Source organism: Rutidosis leptorrhynchoides, chromosome 11, assembly GCF_046630445.1.
Source record: "Rutidosis leptorrhynchoides isolate AG116_Rl617_1_P2 chromosome 11, CSIRO_AGI_Rlap_v1, whole genome shotgun sequence".
Taxonomy (NCBI): domain Eukaryota; kingdom Viridiplantae; phylum Streptophyta; class Magnoliopsida; order Asterales; family Asteraceae; genus Rutidosis; species Rutidosis leptorrhynchoides.
The window spans coordinates 3,221,129-3,233,593 of record NC_092343.1 but is presented as its reverse complement, the minus strand read 5'-3'; the positions used below and the strand labels follow the sequence as shown (position 1 = coordinate 3,233,593).

The 12,465-nt window shown below is 36.4% G+C and overlaps 2 protein-coding genes across 2 annotated transcripts; one reads left to right on the top strand and one right to left on the bottom strand.

Moving 5' to 3' along the window:
* Nucleotides 1-211: 211 nt before the first annotated feature.
* Nucleotides 212-7,253, bottom strand: LOC139876469 (uncharacterized). Its single transcript, XM_071863785.1, has 3 exons — nucleotides 7,119-7,253; nucleotides 1,603-5,088; nucleotides 212-1,502 (listed from the first exon to the last, which is right to left on the bottom strand). Exons 2-3 carry the CDS (start codon nucleotides 2,481-2,483, stop codon nucleotides 671-673), a joined length of 1,713 nt encoding a protein of 570 aa, XP_071719886.1. The 5' UTR covers nucleotides 2,484-5,088; nucleotides 7,119-7,253; the 3' UTR covers nucleotides 212-670.
* On the top strand, nucleotides 4,728-6,084 carry LOC139877238 (uncharacterized). The gene is made up of 3 exons (XM_071864654.1): nucleotides 4,728-4,735; nucleotides 4,877-5,020; nucleotides 5,277-6,084. Exons 1-3 carry the CDS (start codon nucleotides 4,728-4,730, stop codon nucleotides 6,082-6,084), a joined length of 960 nt encoding a protein of 319 aa, XP_071720755.1.
* Nucleotides 7,254-12,465: the final 5,212 nt, after the last annotated feature.

Below are 12,465 nucleotides of genomic sequence, written 5' to 3'. Positions count from 1 at the left end.
CATTTTTAAGATTTTGTTTTACGTACAAAATGGTGCAATTAAGCACTTTTTCACAATCAGAAATTCAAAATCATGATGACAAACCATTTTACATGAATACCCCACAAATGTAGTGCTCAGTTTTCTACTTTAAGAAGAAAAAAAATCTAGGTAATTATGAACCACAAAAAGAACTAATATAAAGTCAAATGTGGAACCATTAAGACTAACACACTTTGCAAAAGAGTTTAATTATGGAAATTACCGTCTAAAAATGGGTAGCAACAGACACAAGTCTTTGAAATTTTCTTGTCAAGTCCTCATAAGACTCAAATCATTATGGTCGTTACAATTAATTAAGAATTTCTTGTGCACTTACATTTTTCGTATGAGTTTTTATGTGAATTTTGCATATATATATATTGTTTTCAAATATGGGTGACGATATGAAACTTTGGTGGCCTCTGGGTATATAATCCCAAAAATATAAGACGCAAAAAGATTACACTAGACACATTGATTAGACCAACTTGGTTCAATCCACACATGAGGGTTAAGGTGCTCAATTCCCATCCCCGAATACTCTCGAATCAACTTGTCTTTGAGTGTGTGATACTTGCGTGTTTCAAGTGAGTAGAACACTATATCTCCATTCTTTGAATCAAATCGTGGAATTGATCATCATCAGACTTTACCAGAAAATATTGCCCCCGGAACGACCTCCTCCGACATTATCTACAACAACTTTCTTCCAAGAATAATCTTGTTGTCCATTGACTATATTTCTCAAAACATAGATTTCTCCATTGTTAAACAATGCATAAAGATCGCAACCAACAAAAGTTGGAAATCGCATAGAGTGAGGATCAACACCACCACCATAATCCAAAGGAAGCCTTTGCCATGTTCGTTCCCCAGCAGCTACTTGGTAAAGGTAAACAAGAGATTTATCTTGTAATGGAAATCCAACAACGGTACAATCAAGGGAAGTAGGTGGCGCTGAGAAACATACGTTACTTAATAGCGGTACTAAATTTAATGAATGGTTGTGGATCTCATTTGTGAAAGGGTTAAAGAACACCAGAGATAAATTAACCTCATGATAAACCATCCAACCAAACCTCGCACATAATATTTTTTCATGAAGGATTTTTGACATGTGTGATCTTTTCATACGGTACTTGTCACCAAGTATCGGATCTGTAAAAGTAACAATTCCTCGATTATTGTCGACCACCATGAGCCAAGGTGAAAGAACCGAATACGTTTTCAATCTCCTCATTTCGGATTTGTTGCTCCTCCATTGAATCAAAGGTGCTGCTAAACGAACATGTTTGCATGTAGCACGAAAGTGCATGTATTCAACACCAACACAAAGCTTTGTGATCATCTCCAAAATATCAAACGGTATATCATTCAAACGTGATTCATCCAGACCATCTGTTGTAACAACAGATCTTATCATTATCTTATCTTCCTTGTTAGTTTCTTGTTTACAATCGCTTGACCACTTGGCTTCGAAGCTAAACAGAAAAAAAAAAAAAACAGTTTCCACTATTTATAAACGAGGTAAATAAATTACATATGATTAATAAAAAAAGGAAAAAAAAAAATAAAAAATACCTGCTGCTTTCCCATAATGTCAAATGACTTGCTTGAAAACTCATATAAGATGGGGAAATGGTTCTATCTTCAACATCGTACGAGTATATCATTTTTCCAGTATCATCACGGATGTGTATATAACCCCCTAACTCAGATGCAATTGCATGCTTATAATAAAATACAGAGGAGTTATCACAAGAAGCAAGATCAACAAAAAATACAGCATCTTTTAGGTCTACCATTTGTTTCCACATAATGCGCTTCATCTCATAACTTGCACGAACTCTGTCTTTCAACTCTTTCCACACCGTACTAGTCATCACCCACTTAAATAAATACACCTTACCGAGTGTTTTCTTTGCGTAATCACTAAAAGCAACAAATATATAGAATAAGTCTGTACCGGATCCTTTTAGTAGAGTAATGAATCCATCACGGTAACTACTTAATGAATGACAAGGGATTGTCCCAAATAGCGATAGTTGTATCACTTCTTCATAAGGCTTAGGCGCCACAATGTCGACCTGGATGACATACGCATTATGCCCCTCAGTGGTGTTCAAAGCATATACTTTACCATTGAAAACAGTTGGGCAATGTAGTAAACAGTCAAAACCGGTGATTTTTTTAAGCATTTTACCATATGACATTTCTATCCATCTCAACTTCTTGCTACTTTTATTACCGTCTAGTCGGCAAAATACTAAAGTAGGTTTTGTTGTTCTCGTTAACAGAAGAACTGAAACGCGATCATCATCAGGAGGGGATGACAAACAACATTGCCCGATAGATGCAATATCTTCTTTATCTATTAGATTTGTTAATGGAGGAAGATGTATGATCTTACAAGTCACAGGGTTCCAAAGAGACCATGAGACATTATTGTTGGAGAGAATCATCCATCCATGGAAACACCCTCGTATACGTGTTGGTTTTATTTTTTGATAGAAAAAATTGATATGGTTACTTTGTGAAGGATGTTATCCCACATAGGTGGGAGGAGAAAGTTGGAGGTAGGTGACTTGGTTATAAAAGGAGGGCTAAGTCTTCATTCCAATTTGTGCCAATCAATACACTTTAAGTATTTGATTATTTCTTTCTTTCTTACCCTTGTTTGGGAGTTGTTTTAGTTAAATACTTTGGAGAGTGTAGTTGGCTTAAGAGAGTTGTCTATGTCATTGTAACAATTTGTGATATAGTGTATTTCTCTCTTTGGAGGCCCGTGGTTTTTCTCCTGTTTTGGAGTTTCCACGTTAAATTCTTGTGTTGTGTATTGTTCTTATTTCTTTACTGTTTTTCATTGGGCGTTTGTTGGGAATTAGTGAGGCCGTAATTTCCCAACAACTGATATCAGAGCGTCAGGTTTGATGGGGGTCTCGGTTATAGGAGTCGGAGTATGCTCTGTGGTTGCCACGGGAGTGGATCGTCCACATCAGAAACGAGTTCTATTGATCGTATAGGGTATCCGGTTTGACAATATTTTTCTGATTCGGAGTAAGTGGTGTCTAGAATTTGTAGTGGACCGGGTGTTGGATTTTCCAATTTAACGGATCCTGTGCGCCACTCCACTACATCTGTCGGCCAGTCGAAACGTGAGCAAAATCAGAGAAAGTGTTGTTTATAGGATACGGATACGATGTCAAAGTTCAGTCCAATGAGGTTTGATGTAGAGAAATTTGATGGGAGGTTCAATTTTGGCTTATGGCAGGTTCAAGTCAAGGATGTGTTGATTCAGTCCGGTTTACACAAGGCTTTGAAGGGTAAACCCACCCTTGTTCTCGGCAGTGATTCTAGCAAGAAGTTCGATGAAGAAGAATGGGATGATATGGATTTGAAGGCGGCAAGTGCGATTCGTTTGTGTCTTGCAAAGAACGTGCTTGCAAATGTGCACTGGTTATCGACGACAAAGGAGCTTTGGATTAAACTAGAGAAGTTGTACCAGGGCAATGCATCTCAAATCGGTTGTGTCTTAAAGAACAATTTCATACTTTGCGTATGGATGGGGGTTCAAAGATTTCAGATCATCTGAGCATTTTGAATGGTATTGTTTCGGAACTTGAAGCTATTAGAGTTAAAGTGGATGATGAAGATAAAGCTTTGAGGTTGATATTATCTTTGTCATCGTCTTATGAACACACGAAACATAATTTGATGTATGGGAAGAAAACTCTTAAGTTTGAAGACGTTACTAGCAAGCTCCTATCCGAGGAGAAAAGACTGGAAGGTAACGGGGTCTCGTCATCAGGAGATACGATAGTGTTGTGTTCGGATCGGCGAAAGAGAAACTCTGGGAAGAATCTGGTATGCTAGAGGTGCGGGAAGACTGGGCATGTAAGGGATAATTGTCCAGGTGGAGCTAATTCGGTAAATGGCTCTAAAGGCGCTAATGATGTCTCCGTTGTTACGGAGAGTGACGAATTCCTCTGAAGTCACACCATCCTCATGGTGTGTCCGCGCCACCGTGGAAAGGGATGTTCGTTAGCGGTTCCACAATTACACATGGGCATTGGTTTGGCGTTGATGCAGGTTGTGTGGTGGAAACTGATGTTGTAGCTGATGGGACTTTCGGGAAAGCCAAACAGGGAAGTTGCACCATAAAGTTTCAGCTGGTTGTTCAACAACATGTGCCGAGATGAAATGCTTGGAGTGTGATATTCTAAGTGCTATACTCTTAATGGTGGAGTATGATAATTCTTGTTAAGAGTTATGATTGTCTGTGATGACAATGATTGTCGGTTTAGACAATGTTCGGTAAAGATGCAAGTTTTGTCTCTTGGGAGATAATGTCATCGGCATGAAGATGAGGATCTTGAAGTTGTCGTCGAGGAAGCATCTATATCGGTTATCCTAATAATGTTGAAGTATGGTTATCTTTTTCTATCAAAAAGGTGGAGATTTGTTGGTTTTATTTTTTGATAGAAAAAATTGATATGGTTACTTTGTGAAGGATGTTATCCCACATAGGTGGGAGGAGAAAGTTGGAGGTAGGTGACTTGGTTATAAAAGGAGGGCTAAGTCTTCATTCCAATTTGCACCAATCAATACACTTTAAGTATTTGATTATTTCTTTCTTTCTTACCCTTGTTTGGGAGTTGTTTTAGTTAAATAAGTTAGAGAGTGTAGTTGTCTTAAGAGAGTTGTCTATGTCATTGTAACAATTTGTGATATAGTGTATTTCTCTCTTTGGAGGCCGTGGTTTTTCTCCTGTTTTGGAGTTTCCACGTTAAATTCTTGTGTTGTGTATTGTTCTTATTTCTTTACTGTTTTTCATTGGGCGTTTGTTGGGAATTAGTGAGGCCGTAATTTCCCAACAATACGTCTCCCCAACAACTCAGGTATTCGACACCGATAATGGATACTGTCATCTTCAATGGTGTAGAAAATTTGATCTTCGGTACCATCTTCTTCAACTTCTAGGTTCTGAGCCACTAACCAGGTATACTTTGCAGATAAAGGAGGCAATTGATCATATACTGGACCACCAACAAACTGCTTTTGCTCCATCTAATAATAATATGATTGGAAGCTAATTATTAGTAAAACATAAAACATACATACTGTTATCGTATATCTAAGTGTCAGTCAACTAGTGAACTGTGGAGCTAAAAAATAACAATATTTATTTATTTTATCATAAAAATATATAATAACACGGATATTTCATAATTTTCACTTGCAAATACCACATCTAGACTCTACAGGATCGAGAGAAATGTTAGTGCGTCAATCAAAGATCGGGTGATACTCGTAAATGGGAACTGGAATTTTTCTTGGGAGTGGTCTAGGGGTCTTACAGGTCGCCTAAATGGTGAGCTTGATCAACTAGTCTCTTTAATTCGTAACAATGCTATTTTAGAGGAGGGAATCAGTACATGGAGGTTCACTTTGGGTTCCAATGGAGAGTTCTCAACAAGGTGTGCTGCTGCTAAGTTTGACGAGGTAATAATCACCAGGAATAACGCGAGCCTCGTACCAACACTTCGTAACAATCTCATACCACAGAAGATAGGCATTTTTATTTGGAGAGCAACCAGAGGACGATTACCGGTTAGACAAGAACTCGATAAAAAAGGGATTGATCTCGATTCACTATTGTGTCCAATGTGTAACAACATAGTCGAATCTGTTGATCATGCTTTAGTCTCGTGCAAAGCGGCTAAAGAAGTTTGGGAGGGTGTATTTAAATGGTGTGGTTTTGATTTGCCGGCAAATGCAAACCTTGAGAATTTGTTCGTAGGATTAGGAAGTGGAAATATATCAGATCACCGCAAAAGAATATGGCAGGCAATCGAGTGGGTCACGGGTTACTCTATTTGGAAAAATAGGAACTCTAAGGTCTTCCGTAATGACGCTTGGGCTTCTTCAAAGGTCATCAACGAAATCCAAGTAAAGTCGTATGAATGGATTCGTAATCGTTCAAAAGATAGCATGTGCGAGTGGCTTCAATGGTTGACGAGTCCATTCAGTGTTGATTCTAACACTATCTTTGACCCTGTGTAATATTTTTCTGTATGTGTGTAATGTGATATTGGCATGGAGCTTCTGTCAACTCATATGACCTTTTTTCTTTTTCTCCTTGTGGATTATATGTTGTAATATTGGTGATTTGGGTGGTTACTTTGTGCCCATATTCACCTCTGTGTACATTTGTAAATATTATATATATATATATATATATATATATATATATATATATATATATATATATATATATATAGTATCTGCTTTTCAAAAAAAAAAAATACCACATCTAGAAACCAAAACACATAATTTATTGTTTGATTTGATTAGGTTAAATATTAAATATATTTTTATACACAAACTACACAAATTGAACTTGTATCAATGTACATATAGGTATAGTACATATTTTTTAGCGTACTAGTACCGGAACCGTACCGTACCAAGTCGATAATAGCAGTACGATATTCGGTAACTCATTGTTTGGATATAAAAAGATAGTGGTACCAACCGGTTCTATACATGTACATATCATGCTATGTTCATATATATCCTACTGTGAATTACCCAATTTATTTAATCTAATTAAATATGGAGGATTTTTTTTAAATCTCTACAACCTTTAAATATTGGTTTAACACTGTAAAGCTTAAATTATTATCAGTAAATTCATTCACAATATCTCCAGTAGCTGAAAAAAAAAAAAAAAAAAAATAATACTCGAGGGTGAAAAAAGTTGAAACTTTGATTTAAATTAAAGAACTTTATCACACGAAAGTGATTTTCACTGAAAAAGATTAAAACTTGATGATTGGATTATAAGACTAAAACAGGATTTATACTCTAGCAATAATCAGCTGTTGAAAGTGTAACTGGTAAACGTTTTTGGATAAATTAACATATTGATAAACAATGAAGTGTAAACAAACAGAAATTTTCAACCATTCGAATTGTTTCAAAGATGTTAATCAATTGCACGGCAAACGAATCAATCGTACTATTCTAATCTTATCTTATCTTATCTTATTCGATATTAAACAGTAAAAAAAAAAATAGAGGTTAGATAATAATACCTTGGCAAATGGCACAGCAGTTGAATCTGAGGGAGGGTGTGAGGAAATCGTACCTTTAGCGTACGTTTGCGAATTGGGGTTAGAAAACAGAAAAGAAACCGATGACGACGATATATAAATACGGTGTATATATTACGGAGTATATTATATTCAAAGTATATTCAAAGCTATGTGAAGTTTAAATTATTAGACTTTAAAAGTCAAAACATTCTGAGTCTGTTTTGAAGGCAGCAAGGTGTGGAAATTAAAATGGGCTAATAATTGTTTTAGTATTTGAATGTAGGCTTTTGATTTGGTATTGTATTTAGTTTTAGCCTTTTTGTTGTTGGGCTTGTTTTGGGTTTGGGTATGTCCGGTTTGTATGTTTCATTGGAAATAATATATTCACTTTTGCCGGAAGAAAAGAAAATACGTTGTATAATTTATTAATTATTAATTTATATGATTTTTTTTTTTTTTTGGAGTTTTCTATTGTTAGTCCTTAGGGTCAGTGTTGCAAAAGTCGGCCGAGTCGGCCGACGCATCGGCCGACCCGTCGTTTTTTAGGCATGACCGACGCGTCGTTGCTAAAAAGTCGGTCAAAGGTAAAAAGTTAGTCAAAGTCGGAAAAAGTCGGTCTAATTCGGAAAAAGTCGGTCAAAGTCGGTCAGAGTCGGTCAGAGTCGGTCAAAGTCGGTCAATATTTTTTTTTTTTTTTTTTTTTTTTTGTAATATTGTTAATAATTGTTAATTGTTCATGTTTATTGTAAATATAGTTTATATTTAAAGATTTGATCTATATAATTTATATATAAATATATATTTAATTAAACTATTTTAAAAAGTCAACGTTAGTCAACGCCCGTTGCGTCGCCGTTGCGTCACCGTTGCGTCCGACGCGTCGTTTTTTAGGCATGGCCGATGCGTCCCCGACTCACGTCTTTTACAACCTTGCTTAGGGCTATACTTAAGAAAAAACTTCAAGCTTTGATGATTGTACATTGTGAGTTGTGAGGTAGTTATTTGAGGTGGTTTTGAGTTATGTACAAAACAATTATGCATGTCACAGTTTCTTAAGCATAGACTTTAGGACTATGTTTAGAAAAATTATTCCTTTTTTTTTTTTATCAAATATACGTTCACGCTTATCTACCATGTTTTGATCAACCTTTAAATACTTTTTCTTTTCGAACAACCAGTTATTAACAACTCAAACTAACAAGGTACTAGATAGGCAAAAACCAAACAATTACAAGGATTAGAAACCATTCGGTCCTAGATAAAAAATCATTTTTTTGAAAAGCTACAAGTATATTTCATATAAATGAACCACAAAGACTTTACAACAGCAGAGTAAAGGCAACATTACACTTGAACTCTTCAGGAAAAGAAACTACAAACAACTTAGCCAATTCTTATTCTAATCAGATTTATGCTTCCGTAGTAGCTTGGATTTATAAGCCATTGATGCCAATAGATTGAGAGCCTATTAACTCTATTAGAAATCCATTCAGAACTTTTAAATTGAACATCGTTATAGATCTCCTGACCTGATTTGCCTTTACATTGAAAAAAACTTTATGATTCATATTCCTCCAAATCAAATAACCACGACCTCATTTGACCACTTGCCATATCATGTGTCCTTCCGTCGATCTATGAGAGCCCGACTTTAAGTTGAAGATGGATTGAATGTGATTGGTTGAGCAATGCGAAACACCCACCATGACCGAACCAAATTCCATACCTCCTTTGCAAATTTGCATTCCAATATAATGTGTTACAGACTCTAAGTCATCATCGCACACCGGACAACGAATCACATTTAGATCAATACCCCGTTTATCAATTTTGACTCGAACCGGTAACCGATTTCTAATTGTTCTCAATATAAAAAATATCAATAGTTTGAGAAATGAACCTATTTCGACAAGTAGGTGCTGAGTTTGTTCCACCATACATGGAAGTATCGAGTAGAGTTGACATTATTTTCATCTTGAAAGTACCATCGGAGCTCAGTCGCCACTTCCATAAATCTCAGATATTATTTGTGGACATTTTGAGATGGACGTAGTGAGTATTTGAAATTTTGAGAGGGACGGAACAAGTATTTGAAATTTTACAAACGTCCTTTCGCTTTTGTTATGACAAATAAGCATGCCTCAAATTTTTAGACGGATGGATAAGCGACTTAGATCTTTTAGACATGAAGTTCATATCTGAAAAATGCTTAGTGGAGAGATGCACCTCTTCTTTATTGATCAATGACAGAATTGATATATCGTAGAGTCTAACAATATGTACAACATATAAGTCTAAGAGTTCATCCTTTTCTAAAACCAATTGGTGATAGAGGGACTTCTCCTTTGACTTATATGCATACATTTGTTTTTGTCCATGACCGATGTGGGATAACTTCCCAACACGCCCCCTCACATCGAGGCGTGGAACGGTTGTAGAGATGGCGGTAAGAAGAAGGCCTGACTCAATCTCTTTGTAGCGATGGCGACACACTCATGGGGGCCTGACTCAGACTCGCTTTGTAAAACCGCTTACCTAAGCTCTGATACCAAGACATAATTAATAAATCGTATAACCCAACAACATGTATAACATATAATTCTAAGAGTTCATCCTTTTCTAAAACCAATTGGTGATAGAGGGACTTCCCCTTTGACTTATATGCATACATTTGTTTTTGTCCATGACCGATGTGGGATAACTTCCCAACAATCAAGCATAGTTTAATCAGGTCAGGTTCGGTCCATGCTTGACATCAATAAGGGGGATTTAAGGGTTAATTGAGTTTAACTCTCAGGTCCAGAGTGTCGTAAATATCCCCTTACGAGATAAGGATCTCAGTAGGGGTGGTTAAACATAGACCCACCATCGATGGGTTACCCAGTTGTAGATGGCTCACGCAAGGTTGTAGGGTTTATATTCATAGAACGTTACCTGTAGATCAAGTATCTAGTGAAGTGCTATAAGTCCGGTAGCGCGGGTAGAACGACGCTAAGTAATAAGCGCTATTGTTATAAATAGTATGTGTGAATGTAGAGTGAGTATCCTCTTTTCTGTTGTGAATTGAGTCCATTATTTATAGGGTAAGCCTTTTTGTCTTCTACCGCCACATAATAGAGTTAAAAGGATCGTGGCCTGCTAATAATACATCCTTGTGCGAGCTGACCCTACAAAAGTGAAAAGTGTTTTGTCGGACCTGACTCTTGTCTGCCAGGTGTCCTATGTCAGCTATAGCGTCGTATGACATGCATACGTAACCTTGGCGTTGGCGTAAAACATGCGCTAGGTCCGTGACTAGGCGCTTATATCGAACTGACATGTAATATGCATGGCTCATTTGGAGATGCTGTTTGATGCGCTACACGAGCTAATCGGGTATGCGTATCATTATTTATTACATCATATCTATTAAGTTGCTTTTGGTGATCTTATTTCTATCATGATTTTAGTTATGTATTGGTGATCTTATTTCTATCATGATTTTAGTTATGTAATGTGACGACTCGACAAAATCGTCATTGACGGCACCGTAAACTTAGGTCCCGTTACGTGGTCATAGTCCTTAAATGAGACGCGTTTGACCAAAACTATGTCGCATTCATTTGAAACGTATAGGACTTGCAAAGTTTTAAATTTACCAAACAGTTCGACATCAAGTTTAAGTTTACAAAAGTTGCAAAGTATAAATGAAATAATTTGCGACATAATATAAGTTGAAAAATCACAGATGCTATCAATAGCGTATGCATGTATGCTTAAAGTTGAATCTAAAGGTGCTATCACTAGCGTATGCATGTATGCTTGACCCCAAACAAGAAATCAAAGTGTGCGGAAGCATGTATCAAGTAGCCAATCAAGAACATGAGAAACATATAGAAAACTGTCAACGAAAAATGTTGGTGAAATCATAGGTGTATTTGTAAACATTGTTTTTGAACCACAAGATTTAGTAAAGTTGATTATCCAAATCGTTTGCATTCCAAAATTTTTTATTTGTATCACGAGCACCCAATTATCAAGACTTAACTGAATGGTACCTCTGAATCATAGTGTTAGAACCTACATTATACCCGAAAATATATTTCATTCACTAACGGTAGCGAACCGTTCGAATGAGGGCTCGTCAAGCCCGTATGGATCCACACAACATAAGTTCTCGCTTACACTTACACTCTGCAAGTGTAACTAATGATAATTGAACTTGAGGATTTTTGTTCTAACTCATACGTGGAATGTTTATTTTCGTACTTGTGTTCAAAGTATAAAAGTATAAACCATATATGTTTCTCATCCCATGATTTAAAGAATAAAAGTTGTTGAAAAGGTGGGATTATGATCTCACGGTAGTTGCGTGCCAAAGTACTTCATTTTCAACGTTGTGCATTGAAAGTTGTTTAGTCTTGACCTAAACAAGTAAGTTATATCAATACCGGGTAAGATACAAGATCAGTCGAAATGTGTTCAATTAGTCCTATGGCTCGTTACGACTCGATTAATATAGCATGTGAGTCACGTTGTCAAGTTTCATGCAAGAATCAAATATAAAAGAAGATTAGAACGATTGCATAAGTTTTTGGTTAAGTTTGACTAAAAGTCAAACTTGGTCAAAGTCAAAGTCAAAGTCAAAGTCAATGGGGTCGGGTCGGGTATCCGACAATTTTTCTTCAATTAGTAGTCATATATAAACATGTTGGCCAAGTTTCATGTTAATCGGAGTTGCGAGTAAGCGGGGGTGAAACTGTGAAAACACAAAGTAATTTGGACAGCCATTTTCTCACTTCTAGACCACTGCTCTGCGATCGCTATGGTTTGTGTGTAGGGAGCTCCGCGATCGCGGAGGCCCTGGTTTCTAGTGCTGTGCTGAATTTTCCCAAGTACACGATCCAAAACTCTTTAAACCACAACTTATGAACCGTAAACATTCAAAACACGTATCTTATATCGTTGGAAATGTATTTTAACGAGGAATACAACTAAACACATATCATCAAGTAAATCCAACATTTAAAATGACTAAATCCTCATTGAATGATCATTATTTAACGTTTCAAGCTCATAAATGCAAATGGTGATTCGGGAACTTAACCCACACATATAATACGCCGTTTCGTAGGTAATTACGCATACAATACAACTAAACACTTACCAACAACGCTCGTTATCATTTAAGACCTCAAATGTTCATATCAAAACCTATCAAACCCTAACCAAGAATCACAAAATCAATAATCATGTTAATGTGAGATTTTCATGTCATCCAACATACCAAATCGAAGCATATGAAGTAACTAACTTTTTAAACACACTAACATTAACATCTAAACACATTTCATCATCCAAAATCCAA